The sequence below is a fragment of the Microcebus murinus genome, chromosome 2 (genome assembly GCF_040939455.1).
Source record: "Microcebus murinus isolate Inina chromosome 2, M.murinus_Inina_mat1.0, whole genome shotgun sequence".
NCBI lineage: Eukaryota > Metazoa > Chordata > Mammalia > Primates > Cheirogaleidae > Microcebus > Microcebus murinus.
This window is the reverse complement of record NC_134105.1, coordinates 15,482,197-15,502,626: the sequence shown is the minus strand read 5'-3', so window position 1 is coordinate 15,502,626 and position 20,430 is coordinate 15,482,197. Positions and strand designations below refer to the sequence as shown.

At 37.8% G+C, this 20,430-nt stretch overlaps 2 protein-coding genes across 4 annotated transcripts in view; one reads left to right on the top strand and one right to left on the bottom strand.

Moving 5' to 3' along the window:
- The window catches only part of RPL11 (ribosomal protein L11), a 484,397-nt gene that overhangs the window by 283,775 nt on the left and 180,192 nt on the right, over positions 1–20,430 (bottom strand). The window lies entirely within an intron of this gene.
- Positions 1–20,430, top strand: part of HNRNPR (heterogeneous nuclear ribonucleoprotein R) — a 35,723-nt gene that overhangs the window by 7,125 nt on the left and 8,168 nt on the right. For both annotated transcript variants that reach the window (XM_012750634.2, XM_012750631.2), the window contains 4 exons: positions 2,487–2,600; positions 14,215–14,391; positions 15,974–16,109; positions 19,342–19,547. In XM_012750634.2, coding sequence (XP_012606088.1) covers positions 2,487–2,600; positions 14,215–14,391; positions 15,974–16,109; positions 19,342–19,547 — 633 coding nt within the window. The remainder of the gene's footprint in view (positions 1–2,486; positions 2,601–14,214; positions 14,392–15,973; positions 16,110–19,341; positions 19,548–20,430) is intronic.

The following is a 20,430-nucleotide window of genomic DNA, read 5'->3' as shown; positions in this document are numbered from 1 at the left end:
TAATTTACAGGAAATTATGTAAGAAGGAGAATTTGTAGAGCCAACATTCAATTGTATATTTAATGAAAGCCCTAATTCAGACTCTCCCTCCTTCATTCCTTGTTCTTCTGGCCATGACTGACATAAGTTTATTGATGTTCCTGATAATAGTTTCTAGAATCGATACAGTAATGTCTCTTGTTCAGTTTTTTCCAAGCACTTTGTTTTTTTTCTCTTGGTATAAGGGGATTGTTATAACTGATTTTCTTTTTAAATTTTCAATTGCCTCAGTTTTTTTCTTTCTTTCTTTCTTTTTTTTTTTTCTTTTTTGAGACAGAGTCTTGCTCTTTTGCCCAGACTAGAGTGCCGTGGTGTCAGCCTAGCTCACAGCAACCTCCAACTGCTGGGCTCAAGCAATCCTTCTGCCTCAGCCTCCTGAATAGCTGAGGCTACAGGCGTGCGCCACCATGCTCAGCTAATTTTTTCTATATATTTTTAGTTGGCGAATTAATTTCTTTCTATTTTTAGTAGAGATGGGGTCTTGCTCAGGCTGTTTTCGAACTCCTGACCTTGAGCGATTCGCCTGCCTAGGCCTCCCCGAGTGCTAGGATTACAGGTGCCTCTGTTTCTTTATTAGTAAAATTTTCTTTATTTGTAAAATGGATATATAACTATAAAGCATTATTATTATCACCATTATTATTTAGATAAATGGCTGTGGAAAGGTAAATATAGAGCTTTTAGTAAAAGACCAGTGAACCTGATTCCTTAGTTAAGTGGATACTGATGTCTTGTTGCAGTAATGGACTTTTAAATTTGAAATAGTTGTTTTATAACTATTTACAACAATGTTGACATTGTTTGTACAGGTGGCTTATGTTTTAGACAAGAAATATAACTTGTAAGTCCTGTCATATAACTTATTAGCCCTAACTTGTATTGTCTTTTTTCTTCCTCATCTGTAAAATGATATAATCCCATTCTTAAAAAAATTAAAAATAGTTAAATATGTAAAAATTCTGTTTGAGCTATAGTTTGTTTTAAAAAAAATTGATTGTAAAAAAACCACTTGGTTGGCTGGGTGCAGTGGCTCACACCTGTAATCCTAGCACTCTGGGAGGCCGGGGCGGGAGGATTGCTTGAGCTCGGGAGTTCAAGATCAGCCTGAGCAAGAGTGAGACCCGGTCTCTACTAAAAATATAAAAATCAGCCAGGTATTGTAGCTTAGGAGGCTGAGGCAGGAGGATTGCTTGAGCCCAGGATTTTGAGGCTGCAGTGAGCTACGATGACACCACTGTACTTTACTTAGGGCAACAAAGGGAGACTCTGTCTCACAAAAAAAAAAACTTAATTACTGTTCATTGAATAGGCCTGTATTATTTTCCTAAATCTGGCTACTTGCCCTTGGTAGGATGTATTATGTTGTGAGGAAGGTTGGCAATCAGGAAACATTAGGTTTTAGTTATTTTTTGAAACTTGAATATATTTGGCAATTGCTAAATATTTCGAGTCTTTACTGTATGAGAGAGTTTTTATGGAACTTATGATATAGCAGGAGTACAAAGCAGACAAAAGGATCAAACAAAATAAAGCTTACACTGTGGAACTTTGAGTACAATAGAAAGAGTAGAAAGAGATGGATGTAATAGTAACTGAGAAAGGTTGTATGAAGGAGGTAGGACTTCTGATTTTTTAAGGAAGAGAACATTTTATTTGAAAAGAATCACTGGTAGAGGCCGGGCGCGGTGGCTCATGCCTGTAATCCTAGCACTCTGGGAGGTCGAGGTGGGAGGATTGCTCGAGGTCAGGAGTTCAAAACCAGCCTGAGCAAGAGCAAGACCCTGTCTCTACTATAAATAGAAATTATTGGCCAACTAATATATATAGAAAAAATTAGCTGGGAATGGTGGTGGATGCCTGTAGTCTCAGCTACTTGGGAGGCTGAGGCAGCAGGATTGCTTGAGCCTAGGAGTTTGAGGTTGCTATAAGCTAGGCTGATGCCACGGCACTCACTCTAGCCTGGGCAACAAAGTGAGACTCTGTCTCAAAAAAATAAATAAATAAAAATAAAAGAATCACTGGTAGAGTTAGGTATGTTATGTAAAGGCAACAAGTAGGGAAAGCAGTCTAATTGAAGTATGGGGGGTGAAAGATGACGCATACTATGGAACATAAGTATAAATCGGTTGTATGGGTCAGTTTATGTAGAATTTTTAATAATCTTTACTCTTTTTTTCCTGGTCTCATTTGTAACAAAAAAGTGGTGTGTGCTTAGAGACTTACTTTGCCTACAACTCTTTCCATTAAATGGAAAGGAGCAGTAAAATAAAATGGGAGCAACATGTATATGAGAGGAACCAGTATGAATTTTGACAGTTTTTTATCTAACTAAAAAATACATATCCTAAGATGTTGGGGTTCCTTTTGGAAAAGACTATTATACTGATTTGTGTGTGTGTGTTTGTGATTTAATATTCAAGTATAAACAAATGTATAATTATCCCTAGGCCTTGCTTGAGAGGACTGGTTATACTCTGGATGTAACCACAGGACAGAGGAAGTACGGTGGTCCTCCACCAGACAGTGTGTACTCCGGCGTGCAACCTGGAATCGGAACAGAGGTAAGTGTTCTTTAGCTGTTTGCCAAAATCTTTCCAGTTTGCAAAGTGGGAAAAATACTTCATTCCTTTCAAAGTGTAGCTGTTGGTTTTTTTTTTTTTTGGTTTTTTTTTGAGACAGAATCTCGCTTTGTTGCCCAGGCTAGAGTGAGTGCCATGGCGTCAGCCTAGCTCACAGCAACCTCAAACTCCTGGGCTCAAGGGATCCTCCTGCCTCAGCCTCCCAAGTAGCTGGGACTACAGGCATGCGCCACCATGCCCGGCTAATTTTTTCTATATATATTTTTTAGTTGGCCAATTAATTTCTTTCTATTTATAGTAGAGACGGGGTCTCGCTCTTGCTCAGGCTGGTTTTGAACTCCTGACCTCGAGCAATCCACCCGCCTCGGCCTCCCAGAGTGCTAGGATTACAGGCGTGAGCCACCGCGCCCGGCCTTAGCTGTTGGTTTTTAAATGTTCATGTTTATTTTGCTGCCAACATTGAGCATGAATAAGCATGTGACTGGTAGATATCTAATCACCTTATATAAGAATGCAGAGTTGTTGGAACTGGTTACTAAAATCATGCTACTGGCAAGATATCTTTTTAGATGCTTTGGTGAGATTATTAGGGAGAAGCTTTAATGTCAGTAATTTTGAACAGTGCTTGTCCTCCCTCCTTGCCTCACCTATCATGTAGAAGATACTTAGTGTTTGAGAGACTTAATAATTAGAGATATTATTGATGGGAGTGGGTTGCACAAGGGAAGGATGTAGAATCAAGTGAAAGGCTGAACATGTTGGTTTATGCTTGAACAAAGAAGCAGTTCCTCCTCTATCTGTGCCTTCATAGTGGTTTCTCCATATGTATGCCTTTATGCTAGCCTCTTCTAATCCTTTAGAAAAAAGTATGTGCCAAAAAATAACCTGTGTTATAGCATGGACCTTTTCTATATTTTGTGCCTAGCATAATGCCAGGAGTATAGTTGATGCACAGTGTTTGATAAATGATCGATTACAGTCTTTTTCTTTGAATACTGAAATTGTGGTCTTCTAATTTAAAATTTAAACTAGATTAAATGATAATTTTATAGGATTTTCTTTAAAACAGAACAACAGGGGATAGCTTCCTTAAATGGATCAGGTAAATATTGATGATGCAAGTACAATATTTAGGTAATATTATTAGGTATTTATTAGAGTTAAATATTTAGGTGGTCTTATTAACTATTAGATTTCTAAGAAATCTTAACTTCACTCACACTCCTATTTGAGTAACTTTAAAGGAAACAGTAATGCCTTATTAAGACTGTTGTAAGTGGTATGCTCCTAAAAGCTAAAATTTACTTTTAGATAACCAAAAGCAAAGATTGTTTTTACTAGCTTGTGAATAAACAAAGATGGCACCATTTAACATAACTTTTTAGATCCATGTCAGAATCAATTCTAGTTATGTGTTTTCTGTATATAAAATAGTCATTGTTCTTTGTTCTTTGAACTTTTTAACATTATTATAGTTAATACTCAGTTTCTTAGTATTTAACATTATTAAAAGGTACTGTAAGCATTTCTATTTTTCATGATAACCGAATCATCACATATGATTATTCATTTATTGATTGATTGATTGATTGAGACAAAGTCTCACTCTTTCGCCTGGACTAGAGTGTGGTGGCATCATCATAGCTCACTGCAGCCTCAAACTCCTAGGCTCATGCAATCTTCATGCCTCAGCCCCAAGTAGCTGGGACTACAAGCACATGCCACCAGGCCCGGCTAATTTTTCTATTTTTTTGTGGGGTCTTGCTTTTGCTCAGGCTGGTCTTGAACTCCTGGCTTCAAGTAATCCTCCTGCCTCAGCCTCCCAGAGTGTCAGGAGTGCAGGTGTGAGCCACCATGCCCAGCCTAGATGTGATTATTTGAGACTCTTTAAAAATTACTCTGTTCCGTAATTTTATATAATTATTGATAGAGTCGGAATTGGAACTGTGCACCATGTAGGGTCCTTGCAGGGGCAGATGTCATCCATGAAACATACAGTGTCATCAGCAACCTCCCCATCCTTCATGTTTAACATTCTACTTCTGCCACAAAACTTTTCAAATCTACATTTTATGTGTGTGGATTTATTTATTTATTTATTAAGAGATAAATAAATATCTCTTATGTCACCCAGGCTGGAGCATAATGGTAGTGGAACTATATGCATGTACCATCACGCCTGGCTAATATTTTTATTTTTTAATTTTTTGTGGAGACAGGGTCTCACTATGTTGTCCAGGCTGGTCTTGAACTCCCAGCATCAAGAGATCCTTCCTTGGCCTCCCAAAGTGCTGGGATTACAAGTGTGAACCACTGTGCCTGGTCTTTATTTCATAATAATTATAGAAATGAACTTTTTTTTAGCATGTTAGATTGGTTTTATTAGTGAACTTACTAATGAAGACTTGTTTTATCTTTGCTTTATATAGATAAGGAAGGAGTTTACTAGTACTCTTAAATTTTCTCTAGAGCATTTGAACAATTTAATAGATAAACTATTTCAGGTATCCAATTCAAAACAAATTGTTGGTGTATTGATTGTAAAGCATGTATACTTTCTCTTATATTGCATTGCTGCTTTACGAGAAAAATGCATTTTCCTCTGTATTAAATGTATAGCAGATAGGATTCCAGTAAAATCTCTGTATGAGATCACCAGTGTAAGCCAATCTTGTCAAGCAATTTGTTACAACAAAATTCTGGTGTAAAGTTTTGGATTCCTCTCATAATGTTAAATTTTATGAGATTTGTCCTATTTTGAAAAATCAGGAAAAATAGAAGGTTTTTAATGTATTGTCCTGATATGATAAATAAGTTGGTTTAATTCATGTCATTTTTGATGCTGTATAGCTTTGTTTTTTGTTCTTTTAGGTTTTGTTACAGTCGTCATTAAGAATGTTTAGGTCTTGATTGAAGGGGTTGCAATTAGGGTTAGTGCCTGAGACTGTGGTAGCATTAAAATTATGAGAGGACTATGAGGTCTCATCTTTGGATAAAATCTACTGTAAATTAGCCCTTTAGATGTGCACTCATTAATACACATTGTTGCTTAGTGTTGTCCTGAGATGAGAAATATATAAGAATGATAGGTACTTGGGTTGAAAGGCATATGGTAAAAAATAAAAATAAAAAATAAATGAGAATGATAGGTATTAATTTTGAAATGTATTTTTTTATTGTGCCTAGGCTCTAAGGCCTAATCTGGTTACAGTATTTTTGTATTCCCCAGCTAGAATTGTAAAACTGCTTTGGGAAGCAAGTTCTGTCGTAATTTGTTTCTTTTTTTTTTTTTTTTTGAGACAGAGTCTCACTTTGTTGCCCAGGCTAGAGTGAGTGCCGTGGCGTCAGCCTGGCTCACAGCAACCTCAATCTCCGGGGCTCAGCGATCCTACTGCCTCAGCCTCCCGAGTAGCTGGGACTACAGGCATGCGCCACCATGCCCGGCTAATTTTTTGTATATATATTTTTAGTTGGTCAATTAATTTATTTCTATTTTTGGTAGAGACGGGGTCTCGCTCAGGCTGGTTTCGAACTCCTGACCTTGAGCAATCCGCCCGCCTCGGCCTCCCAAAGTGCTAGGATTACAGGCGTGAGCCACCGCGCCCGGCCCGTAATTTGTTTCTTAATTAACATACATGTAATATCCATAGAGGTCAAGGCTATATAATAAATTGTTATTTATTTGGAGAGCATAGCACTGAAGTTCTATAGGGTAATTAGAAAAAAATGATAGATTGAGATCTCACTCTCTGGTTTTTAATGGAGATGTTAAAGAACCAGTGTGTTTAACAAAAGCCTAAAAGTATATGACTTTGTAGCATCGGAATTGAATTATGTATGAGGAGAAGCTGATGTATTTGCAAAATAACAAATTTAAGTCATTGATCGATAATGGAAAAACCTTAGTAGATACACAGAAGACTCTGTTAAGTGACCTGGTTACTTCTATTGATTCTCTCCCCTCTCCTCTCCAAGAGGGCTCCTTTGTTACTGTGGAAGTACTCAGTGATAGATTGTAGACAGCCAAAACTTTTTCCAAGCCTTGATGGCTAGTGAGTAAAGAAAGAAGTGTTGTTATGGTATTCACTAGATTATCTTGGTTCTAGAGGAGGGAGGAGGGTTACCTGAACATCACTGAGTGTTACTCTAAACAGCTCATGTGGATCTAGAATGGCTCAGATTAAAAAGTTAATAAAAGGAAAATATTTCTATTTCATTTTAATTAATTAAAAATTGAGCTTAAAAACTTTAAAAGGAGCAGTGCTGAATTAATTTTTGAAAACTGTTTTTTAGCCTTTTGAATTCCTTTTAAGTCCTATGTTAAATTGGTCTTGAAAGGAGGCCATCTGCTGTTTTTCAGATAAACCAGTATTTTTATCTGTGATCTATTTCTTCATGAACCCTGGTGGTTATAATATTGAGAACTTAATCGACCACAGATCTGTTGTTTCCTCTAAAGTAAAATAGTATATGTTTTAAAAATCTGTTAAGTTGGACTTTTGACATCCAAATAATACTTAGAGTATAAGGAGCTTGTTCTTAGGAATCCTTTCTGTAAAGTGTTTCAATCCTTAAATTACTTTTCCTGAAAATACAGATTTTTCACTTTAGGTTTGCTTAATGAGGCAAACCTGTCTGGTTCTAAAAATAAAAGTACAAGTGTTATATAAGTAGAATAATAATCTGACACTTAGCTTCCTCACTCAGCTGTGTGAAATATATTTTCATAGTGCCACTTTGTGTGCTCTTTCTTTGCTTTATATATATTTGTGATGGGAAGAGAGAAAATATGAATGATGAAAGGTATAATAATAACAATAATAATTTTTTTTTTTTTTGAGACAGAGTCTTGCTCTGTTGCCCTGGGTAGAGTGCAGTGGTATCATTGTAGCTCACTGGAACCTCAAACTGCTGGGCTCAAGACATCCTCTTACCTCAGTATTGAGTAGCTGGGACTATAGGCTGCACCACTACACCTGGCTCATTTTTCTGTTTTTAGTAGAGATGGGGTCTCGCTCTTGTTCAGGCTGGTGTCCAACTCCTGAGCTCAAGCAGTCCTCCCACCTCAGCCTCCCAGAGTGCTAGGATTACAGGTGTGAGCACCTGGTGAAAGGTATAATTATTAAACACTATTGCATTATTTTAATAGAAATAATATAAGCAGAACTTACTTCCCAGAACAGTTTAAAAGTCTTAAATATAAGTATACTCAAATACAAAAAACTCTAACCAGACAAGGCCAGAGGGCCTAACCACACAAGAAAAAAAACATTTCAAAACTAATACCAGTTATTCTTATGTATTTCTTGCCTCAGGACACCTTTTATCGTTAGCTTTCTCTTAGTTGCTATGACTTATTAATGAATACTCATCTGTAGCGTTGATATACAGGGCTATTATAGCTGAAGCTTGTGAGAAGTAGTCAGATTGTGGATTAAAGGCAGATCTGACAGGATTTACTGTCAGGCTGGATATAGGGTTGTGAGAGAGAGAAGCCAAGGATGACTTCAGGGATTTTGACCTGAGCAGCTGAAAGGAGGTAGTTGTCATTTACGGAAACAAGGAAGACTATAAGAAAAGAGCAAGTTAGCAGAGTTGAAAGACAGTAGTTCATTACTGGATATCTTATGAGCTAGATGTCTCTTGGACATCCAAGCAGAGCTGTTAAGTGAACAGTTGTTTATATGAGCCTGGAGTTCAAGGTGGAGTTCTAGTTGTAGATTATAAATGTGGGAGGTATGTAAATGGTATTTTAAAATAATGAGTTTGGGTGCAACCACCAAGGAAGTTTGGTAGCTCAAAAAAAGTTTGAGATTTGAGTCCCACAGCTCTCTGACATTTAGAATTTGGGGAAATGAGGAGGAACCAGGAAAGGAGACTGAAGAAAGAGCGAATGATGTAAGAGAAAAAATCAGAAATCTAGGGTCCCAGAAGTCAAATGAAGAAAGTTTTCACAGAAGGAGCAACTAGTTAATTATATCAAACTTTCCAGGTAAGATGAGGACTTAGAATTGACTCTTGGTTGTGGCAACATGGAGAGCATTAGTGACTTTGACAAGAATAGTAGTGAAAGCCAGATTCAGAGAAGAGTCAAGAGAATGGAAGATGAAGAATTTGAGACACCAAGTATATACAGCTCTTTTGAGGAATTTTGGTACAAAGAGTAGCAGAGAAATGGAGCAATAGCTAGAAGGGGTTATGGAGTCAAGATATAGTTCTGTTTAAATCTTTATTGGAAAATATAGAACACTTGTGTGCTGATGGGAATGATCCCGTAGAAAGGGAAAATTGATGATAAAATTGTTGCTGGAGCAAGTATCCTTGAGTAGGAGAGAAGGGTTGGGATCTAATGCACAGATATGAGGTAGATGTTTATACATTCATAGATGATTAGCTCTTATGTCCCAGGCACTGTGTTCAATGCTGGAAATAAGGTAAGGAACAAGACATGGGCTCTCCGCCTGCATGAAAATTGAACCCTCTTACTGTTGTTATTCCCACTTGAGGAAATTGAGACTCACTGAATAAGAAACTTGGTCAAAGTAACTAAAATGTAGCTTTGAATTCAATATAACCTAAAAATCACCATGTCTCACATTCTCACCATCTTCATAACTGTTATCCTACCAGGCCAAACCACCATCATCTCTACCTGGATGGCCCTGTTAACCTGACTGATCTGCCTGTTTCTCCATATAATCTATTTTCTACTCAGTTGCTAGAATGTTCCTTTTAGAACATAAATCATACCCAGTCATTTGTCTGCTTTAAACTATCTGATGGCTTCCTAAAACAGCTGGAATAAAGGACAAATTCCTAGCCATGGTTTGACTTCTTCTAGCTTCATTTTCTCTTTTCCCTCCACCATCACTTCCATTCAGCCAGCCATTGGCCTATGTGCTGTTCTTCAGATATGTCAAGTGTACTCACATCTCACAGCCTTTTGTATTTGTTCCCTCAGCTTGGAATTCTCTTTCCTCAGATTTTTTATTTAATTTTCTCTTAGATTTCAGCTCAAATTTACCTCTTTAGGGAGCCCTTCCTAGTGAAAACACAACCCCATCACTTATCCCCTCTTCCTATTATTTTTTCTTTTTAGCATGTAATACCTCTTGAAATCATTTTTTAAATTTTTGTGTCTCAGTAGAATATAAGCTGTGTGAATGCCTAGACCTTATCTGTGGTAGTTCCTGTATTTCTAGAATCTAGAAAAATATGTGACACATGAGTCTAAGGTATATGTGATTACTTGTCTCAGATTTGTACAAGTTCTGTGAGTAGGAGGGAGCCAATTATCTGTACAAACTAGGCATTTATAGTGGAGCAACTTCAAGCTGATACTTGAAAGATTTTGGATATGGATGGTAATGGAAGGGATTGCATTGTCTGAGGTTTCTGTTTAAGGAAGTATTTCCTCAGTCACCTGGGGTAGAGGAGGTTTGGAAAGGGAGAGCAACAGAAATTATGTTCTCACACAAAGACATGAAGGTAGTCAGAGGAGCCAGTTGACAAAGGTGGGTTTCAGTCATTTTGATTTTTAGAAAAAGGAAACATTTGTTACAAACATTTTTATTATGAACGTCATAAAAATGTAATTCAGGGGCTGGGCACAGGGGCTCACGCCTGTAATCCTAGCACTCTGGGAGGCCAAGGCGGGCGGATTGCTCGAGGTCAGGAGTTCGAAACCATCCTGAGCAAGAGCGAGACCCCCGCCTCTACTGTACATAGAAAGAAATTAATTGACCAACTAATATATATAGAAAAATTAGCTGGGCATGGTGGCGCATGCCTGTAGTCCCAGCTACTCAGGAAGCTGAGGCAAGAGGATTGCTTGAGCCCAGGAGTTTGAGGTTGCTGTGAGCTAGGCTGACACCATGGCACTCAATCTAGCCTGGGCAACAAAGTGAGACTCTGTCTCCAAAAAAAAAAAAAAAAAAAATGAATGTAATTCAGGGCTAGTGGGGTGGCTCATTCCTATAGTCCCAGCTACTTGGGAGGCTAAGGCAGAAGAATCACTTGAGCCCAGGAGTTCGAGGTTGCTGTGAGTTAGGCTGATGCCACTGTACTGTACCTCGGGCAACAGAGCAAGGCCCTATATCCAAAAAGGAAAAAAAAGTATACACACACACACATATATATATATGTGTATATATATATATATATACACAAAAACAAAAATAAGGAAAAGGTAAAATTAGAACAATTTTCCATGCATCAGTAACCACAGTTAGCATTATTCCTATATGTAGTCATCCTTGTCTGTATATACATCTATACATATATATTCAAAAACAGAAAATTGGCATCACTAGTCTTATTGATGATTTGAGATAAAAATCAGATCATATTTGAGATAAAATCAAATTGATGATTTGAGATAAAATCTAAGAGGATATATTTAATAAGCAGTGGGTGATAATAGAATTAACTCTTGGTATATAGGTCTAGGAGATGACTGTACAGTTATAAGCTTTGGGAATGGATTCTATCTTTGAAAATACAGTGAAGAATAGGAGATTGAGCCACAACTCTGGGAAACACGCAGGTTATTAGGTGGGTGGAGGAAGCACCACAGAAAGCATAAAGGAGCAGTAATTATAGGTAGGAAGACCAGGTTAGTGAAGCATTCTAAAAGCGTAAGGGAAGGCAACTCTCAGAAGGTAGAGTCAACAGTGTCAAAGCTTATAGAGAAGGCAAGGATGATGATAACCGAGAGGGGAGAAGCCTTTGAATTTGGTTATTAGAAGTTCATTAGTGCGTGCAGTTTGATGGACTTAGAGGAAGAAGTTAATTTTATTTATTTTTTTATACTAATATACATTTATTTCAACAGACCAATATGCTTTTATTTCAACAAAATGTTAGAAAATTTAAATGCTGTAGTTTATAAGAAGCCAATTTTAGAGAGTTAAAGAGAGCATAGGCCAGGTGTGGTGGCTCACTCCTGTAATCCTAGCACTCTGAGAGGCCAAGATGGGAGGATCGCTTGAGGTCAGGAGTTCAAGACCAGCCTGAGCAAGAGCGAGACCATGTCTCTACTAAAAAAAAAAAAAAAAAATAGAAATCTGCCGGGCAACTAAAAATATATAGAAAAAATTAGCCAGTCATGATGCTGCATACCTGTACTCTCAGCTACTCGGGAGGCTGAGGCAGAAGGATTGAGCCCAGGAATTTGAGGTTGCTGTGAGCTAGGCTAATGCCATGGCACTGTAGCCTGGGCAACAGTGTGAGAAACCGTCTCAAAAGAAAAGAGAGGATAGATGCCATGTACTTTTCAGGGTGAGTTTTAGTTAGAAAAATGGTTCTACAAGGACATCACTCAAATCACATACACAGTTTCTTGTATCTCTAATTGAGATGATGACATAGATTTCTTTTTTTTTTTTTTTTGAGACAGAGCCTCACTTTGTTGCCCAGGCTAGAGTGAGTGCCATGGTGTCAGCCTAGCTCATAGCAACCTCAGTCTCCTGGGCTCAAGCCATCCTACTGCCTCAGCCTCCCGAGTAGCTGGGACTGCAGGCATGTACCACCATGCCTGGCTAATTTTTTCTACATATATTTTTAGTTGGTCAGTTAATTTTTTTCTATTTTTAGTAGAGGCAGGGTCTCGCTCAGGCTGGTTTTGAACTCCTGACCTCAAGCAATCCGCCCGCCTCAGCCTCTCAGTGCTAGGATTACAGGTGTGAGCCACTACGCCCAGCCAATGACATAGATTTCTTATTTATATTTCTCTGTAGCTTCACAGTATTAATATAATAGCTGTGTTAATGTGAAATTTTGTTGTAGATTAGTTTCAAGTTTCAGTAAGAAATTTCTCTCCTGCTGCAAATACTAATTTTACTTGCAGACTTTGTGTATGGATTGCAAATGTTTTAACATAAAAAAATATTTTTAATATTGCTGATATTGCAGAAACTTAAAGAAAATTGCAGTTTGATATTAAATACTGGGGGGTTTTGTTTAATTTATCATTATTATATATAATTTAATCTTACTGCATAGTTTTATAAGTAAAGATACATCAGAAGTTCTTTAAATAGTGAAGACTTTTTTTTCGTACCATAAAATTTAATATCCTGGCTGGGCACTGTGGCTTATGCCTATAGTCCTAGCACTTTGGGAGGCTGAGGCAGGAAGATCACTTGAGGCCTGGTGTTCAAGACCAGCCTGGGCAACATAGTGTGAACCTGCCCCTACAAAAAATAGAAAAATTAGCTGGGCATGGTGTTGGACGCCGATAGAAAAATTAGCTGGGCATGGTGTTGGACGCCGATAGTCCTAGCTACTTGAGAGGTTAAAGTAGGAGGATTGCTTGAGTCTGGGAGTTTGAGATTGTAGTGAGCTATGTTGAGGTCATTGCATTCTAGCCCAGGCAACATTGCAGACCTTGTCTCCAAAAAAGAAAAAAATTATAATATCCTGTTAGAGAAAGGAACACATTGAAGCACTAGAGTTTCTGAAAAATATTGAGGTAGCTTTTTTAGTAGTATTGATTTTAGAATTGAGGGACTAACTGGGGGAAGGCCACATCAATCGTTGATTCAATTTATTTTTTTTGTCTTTGTCATGACATTCACACAGTTATTGGTGCTTTAAAAAATGAAGGTATAGGCCGGGTGCGGTGGCTCACACCTATAATCCTAGCACTCTGGGAGGCTGAGGCAGGCGGATTGCTCGGGGTCAGGAGTTTAAACCAGCCTGAGCAAGAGCGAGACCCCGTCTCTACTATAAATAGAAATAAATTAATTGGCCAGCTAATATATATAGAAAAAGTTAGCCGGGCATGGTGGCGCATGCCTGTAGTCCCAGCTACTCAGGAGGCTGAGGCAGCAGGATTGCTTGAGTCCAGGAGTTTGAGGTTGCTGTGAGCTAGGCTGATGCCACGGCACTCACTCTAGCCTGGGCAACAAAGTAAGACTCTGTCTCAAAAAAAAAAAAAAAAATGCAGGTATTGGCTGGGCGCCATGGCTCACGTGTGTAATCCTAGCACTCTGGGAGGCCAAGGCTGGAGATTTTCTCAAGGTCAGGAGTTCGAAACCAGCCTGAGCAAGAGCCAGACCCTGTCTCTACTATAAATACAAAGAAATTAATTGGCCAGCTAATATATAGAAATTAGCTGGACATGGTGGCACACACCTGTAGTTCCAGCTATTTGGGAGGCTGAGGCAGAAGGATCTCTTGAGCTTAGGAGTTTGAGGTTGCTGTGAGCTAGGCTGATGCCACGGCACTCTAGCCCAGGCAAAGCGAGACTTCATCTCAAAAAAATAAATAAATAAATAAAGGTATCGTATTTCCATGAGGACATATACATACTCTTTATTTTGTTTGTATAAAAATTTAAAACTCAGAGTTGATAGTACCAGTTTTACACACTCCTATTAGTTTCCATGTTTCAATAAAGACTATTATTCTTTGTTGATAACCCTAAGGTCATTATAATAAAAATTAGGATTACCTCTGTAAGTCATCTTAAAATTCAAATTGTCCCCATTCTTCCTTAATCATCTGCCCCCACCTTCTGAAAAAAGGCATTTAGGCTTTATGGCTCTCCAATCAAATGCTTATGTTGGATCCTAATAAGGAAGTTTTATTTCAGGTCTTTGTAGGTAAAATACCAAGAGATTTGTATGAGGATGAGTTGGTGCCCCTTTTTGAGAAGGCCGGTCCCATTTGGGATCTACGTCTTATGATGGATCCACTGTCTGGTCAGAACAGAGGGTATGCATTTATCACCTTCTGTGGAAAGGAAGCTGCACAGGAAGCTGTTAAACTGGTATGTGATAAATATCTACCTATTTGAGAGTAAACCTCAGTTGAAAAATGCTTATAGTTAACATTCATTTTCAAAGTAGTTTCTTTGAATGTTTTTATAGTGAATGAGTTGGTATGTGACTTTTGCTTTATTTTTTTTCTGACTATAAAAGTAGAAAAGAGATGCTAATATCCAGGAAATAGTGTTACAGGATGTCTCCTATAGTTCTAAGAAGTTATCCATTAGATTGATGAATATCAAAAGTTTCATTTGAATATTTGACTTCTGTAGGTCTCTCCTTTGGTTTAGAGAAAAAGGATATTGAGTTTTGCTGTTAAACTTTGGGATTCTTAAAGTATAATGAAGGCTAGGATAGGTTGTGGGGAACATAACAGTGGGTGGTAGTGACTCTAGGACTCAATTCAGGAAATGGTTGTGAATATTATTGTCACAGCCTAATCATATCATTTATTTCACATTTTCTAAGTATATTGTTCTTTTCTTTTTGTGTCTAGGCTCATGAGTCCTCTATGTCTTTAATCTTTCTCTCCTTTTCTACTATTTTATAGCCAGTCTTCAGTAATTTCTTTTCTCTAGAGCCTTTTTACTTGTGCTTATTTCAGAGGAGAAATAGTAACAGTTCTACAAGTCAGGTATATCTTTACTCCTGTATTTAAGATACAACTATCTCAGTATCTTAAAATAACAATATGATTGTTGTGTGGCATACTCTTGCCAGATATCTAAGGGTTTCACTTAGTCTAGTTTTAACCTTTCTAGAATGGATAACCTCTTTGACCAAGGCTTTTGGTTTCATTAGTGGACTCTGAATTAGTTTCACTCTGACTTGTATTTTAATTTTTATTATGGATTTTTTCTTCAAACTTGTTTATTTAATACTAGTTTATTTAATACTAAATTTTCAAATCTTTATTTCCTCAGTTTTGGCAATGCATAGATGGTTTTATTTTTTAATAATCATGTCTTTTAGTAAACTAATGGGTAAGTAATATTAAAGCATAGGAGCTAAAATTTGTCAAGAAAACTATCATTATAGTGATTTAAATAAAACATTTTTATCCTTGTATTTCATAAAAATTTGAAATTATTGTGTTTAATAAAGTTTAAAACTTTATATATTTTAAATTCTGACTTGTATAACATGTAAAATTCTTCTAGATGTCTTTTGTATTGATTAAACATAGTTGTTACTCTTTATATATTATTATTTTTATTATGGCTTATCTATATCTAATTTCATCCCTAAGGACCCAGTCTCGGGTATTTTTTCTGAAAATCTCTGGAAAAAAATTTTCAGATAGATAAATTGAAATGGGAAATAAGATATTTTAAAAAATAAAGTGAATAACTTTGAGTCCTTTTTATATGGAGGAGCAGTGAAGGTTAACAAAACCAAACTAAAATAAGAGACCATAACAGTGAAGTTTAAAATATACATTCATATTATGGCAAGCATGAGGGAACTTGGTGAGTTCGTGAATCAGGGAGTGTTTGGCCTTAAATTGTTGAATTTTTTAGATTAAGATCAGTTGTCCTGAGTTTGGGGTTGTTTTGGGGTCTCTGGTTCTTTTCTTCCTTACAGTGTGACAGCTATGAAATTCGCCCCGGTAAACACCTTGGAGTGTGCATTTCTGTGGCAAACAACAGACTTTTTGTTGGGTCCATTCCGAAGAATAAGACTAAAGAAAACATTCTGGAAGAATTCAGTAAAGTCACAGGTAAAACAAAAATGTATTTAGAAATTAGTTTTGGGAAATCTGTTGTATTGCTTATAAGTGCTTAATTTAAAAAAAAGGTATATATTAAGAATTCAAGTCTTCAGTGTCTAAGTTGCTTCCTTTCTTCTTTATAGTGTTTTAGACTAAGCAAGTTCCCTCATATCCTTAATTTCTTGAAACCTCCCTTTTACTTCTTTGTCTTGATTGAAACTTGGCTTTTGCTAGAGCCTTTGCTCTGTAACCCTCAAGTGAAGGCTTTTCCCCCCGTACATTCAGTGTACTCCAGGGCCAAGAGGATGAACATTTTTACTCCTTTCTTCCTTGTTGCCTTGTCCAGATGAGATTTTCTAAAATTTCCAATTTGAAGTCTATGGAATGGATTGAAAAGTACATACTTTATATCACAGGTCTATAAACATTTATGTATAACTGAAACAAAATTTAACAAAACTGTACTTTTATTTATTACACATGATTTATTCTTATTCTGATACTTCCTGTTCCATTTCTTTCTTTTTTTTGAGACAGGGTCTCACCTTGTTGCCCAGGCTGGAGTGCAGTGGCACAATCATAGCTTATAGCAGCCTCAAACTCCTTGGCTCAAGCAATCTTCCTGCCTCAGCCTCCTGAGTAGCTGGGACTTTAGGTGTGGGCTACCATGCCCAGTTAATTTATCTATTTTTTGTAGATATGGGGTCTGTCTTTTGCTGGTCTCAAACTCCTGGCCTCAAGTGATCCTCCCCCCTTCCAAAGTGTTAGGATTGCAGGTGTGAGCCACCAAGCCTGGCCCATTTCATTTTTTAATATACTGATTGAGATCCATTGATACTGCCTATGATTAAAAACACTGTTTTAGAACACTGCCTCTCCTTATAAAAACCACTGTTCCTCCACATTTTTATCCTCCAGATATATTCTTTCCCCTTCCTTGAAGCTATCATCCATTGCTCTTCAGGTATCAGCCTTTCGTTAATCTGAAGATTGCTTTTGTCTCACACAGTATTCCTCTTCTGCACTAAATTGACATTCTTAGCACTTTAGTATCTAGTTGGATGAACCATTTAAGGCCTTATATTTCTACCTCTACTCCTTTACTTCAGCTCCACCATATACAGATCACATTCTGGATCTTGTCACCAGAAATCCTACCCACTCTGAAACCTTGATTTCTAGCATCCCATTGTATAACCACTGCCCATTGTAATTGTGTTGGTCAAATACCCCTGTTGGCACAGTTCTTTGACTTCATTACTTTTTTATTATCTACAGCTGCTTTCTGGTTTCATATCCATTTATTCATTCCTCCAGCAGGTGTGTATTCAAGTGCCTGTTAAACGGCTCATTGCACTATGTGCTGGAATACATTGGTGAATAGGAGACCTACTCTCTGCCCTCATAGAGCCTACATTCTGGGAAAGGAGATAAGACAACAGAATTTAAAGAAATGTTTAAACATTGTGATAAAAGACTGCGATGGGGGGTGATACAGGATATTTAGCTAGGGAATAGCTATTATCCCTGTTTTGGTGTTTATGGAAGGCTTTTCTGGTAAGGTGACCTTTCTGCCAAGACCTAAAGGACAAGGAAGGTATAGCATACAAAGAGCAAAAGGAATTGTATTCCAAGAGAGCAACACATACTAACCCCCCAAGGCAAGAAAGAACTTGGTATATTAAAGTAACTGAGAAAAGGCCAGTGTTGCTAAAAGGTAGAATTAAACATAGAATTATGACATGAAGTTGGTAGGGCTTTTGTAGACCATGTAAAGAGCTTGGAATTTATTGTATATATAATGAGAAGGCATTTAAAGGTTTAAAGCAGGGAATAACATCTGTTTCCTCTGTTTTATGTTTACAGAATATTATTCCTACACGGCTCTGTGGATAAGGCTTGGAGAGAGGGGTTGAGAGTAGAAGCCGATAAATTAGTTGGGTGTCATAGTAGTACTTCAGATAGGACATTGGACTAGGGTGATAATGGAGATGAAAAGAAGTAAATGAGTTTAGAATTGTATAGGAGAGATGAACTAAAGAAATCAAGAATTTCTCATCAATTTCTGGCTTGAGAACCTGGTGGGTGGCACTGTTTATTAGGTAGGAAAGTCTAGGTAAGACAGATTTTGGCCATGGTGGTGCCATTTTGGACATGTTAAATTTGAAATGTCTAACCAAAGGACAGTAGCTACATCTGGAGCTTAGAGAATCCTGGGCTAAAAATAAAATCCAGGCATTTAAGATCAGGCATGGTGGCTCATGCCTGTAATCTGAGCACTTTAGGAGACTGAAGCAGGAGGATTGCTTGAGGCTGAGAGTTCAAGACCAGCCTAAGCAAGAGCCAGACACCCATCACTACAAAAAATAGAAAAATTAGCTGGGCATGGTGGCATGCACCTGTAGTCACAGCTACTCAGGAGGCTGAGGCAGGAGGATCATTTGAGCACAGAAGCTTTAGGTTGCAGTGAGCTATGATGACACCACAGCACTCTAGCTGGGGTGACAGAGTGAGAAACCCTGTCTCTAAATAGAAAAAAGTTTTCTTGGATTTGTAATTTTGTTTTTAAGGTTCTTGATAATTCCTTTGTAAACCATAGGGTCATCTTATATCAAACACTCTAAAACATCATAGAATGTTAAATGTCAAAAGTACAGTAATTTGGCCGGGCTCGGTGGCTCACGCCTGTAATCCTAGCACTCTGGGAGGCTGAGGCGGGCGGATTGCTGAGGTCAGGAGTTCAAAACCAGCCTGAGCGAGACCCCGTCTCTACTAAAAATAGAAAGAAATTAATTGACCAACTAAAAATATATATACAAAAAATTAGCCAGGCATGGTGGCGCGTGCCTGTAGTCCCAGCTACTTGGGAGGCTGAGGCAGGAGCATTGCTTGAGCCCAGGAGTTTGAGGTTGCTGTGAGCTAGGCTGATGCCACGGCACTCACTCTAGCAAGGGCAACAAAGTGAGACTCTGTCTCAAAAAAAAAAAAAAAAAAGTACAGTAATTGGACCTGTTGTGTACGGATATACCTTTGGGCCTCCTAAAATTAAAATGAAACATTAAATACTGTCCCAAACTCCATATCTAATTATGCTGATCAGATTGTCTACTAGGTAATTAGTGACTCATTTCGAGGCTGCTTCACTTATTTTGTGCTCGTCAGCAAGTGGATTTAGGTCTGCCTAATCACTAGATGTGTGGTGGATGCTTTTGGCTTATATATCTGGCTGTTGGTTTAACAGAGGGTTTGGTGGACGTTATTCTGTATCATCAACCCGATGACAAAAAGAAGAATCGGGGGTTCTGCTTCCTTGAATATGAGGATCACAAGTCAGCAGCACAAGCCAGACGCCGGCTGATGAGTGGAAAAGTAAAAGTATGGGGAAATGTAGTTACAGTTGAATGGGCTGACCCTGTGGAAGAACCAGATCCAGAAGTCATGGCTAAGGTAAATGCAGTTGTTTGGGGTTGGGGTAGGGTTATTATTTAAATATTATACTCAGAGTAAATCTCAATTTTTTCAAGCTTTATGATAAATACAAATTGTAGTTCTTGACTTTAACTGTTTCAGCAAAGAGCTGCTTTAGTACTAAAGTTAACAAGCCTGTCTTGGTATCTAGGAATTGCCATTAACCATCCCTTTTCCTGAAGATTAAATGTGCAAAAGGAACTGAAATGAAATCCCTTCAATTAAGTGTTCCCATACACACCGAGTATTTGTTTATTGCTAGGCACTATGACAAATACAAAGACGAGGTCTTGTTGCGTATAGAGAAAAGTAATGTTTTGGAGATCATAAAATATAATCTTCATTGTCAATACTATGACTTGTATTATGTGGCCATGAATTATATTTTTAGATTTATAGCTAATTTTTTTTCTTTTTTTAATGATCAAGTTCTCTTAGAATATTGTCCCCATGAAGAAAGGCAGAGGATTGTCATGTTTGCTGTTACTTGCTAGTGGCAAAATATGCATGGCAAATTCTGTAGAGGGCCTTCAGTTTACCTCCTAAGCCCTGTACTTGCATTGCCAGGATCTTTGCCTGGTAAGTGGTGGTGCCATATGTCTTTCTTAGGCTTTCCTTTGGGTGGCTGCTAAGATTGAAGAGAAACACCAGAATTGTATCTCTGCTGCTTACAATAAATTCTTGAGTATTTTGGTGTCCCTTCCCTTTTCAGGGAGCCAGGAACTCTATGGATGGCCATGAATTAATTAGTGGTTGGATTCTTCTTGATTGAGAAGTCTTTCCCTCAAGCTCTTTATTCCAGATTTTTAGGAAGTGAGTCCTACTTGAAGAGGCAAGTTTAGAGGATAACCCTGGTTTATAC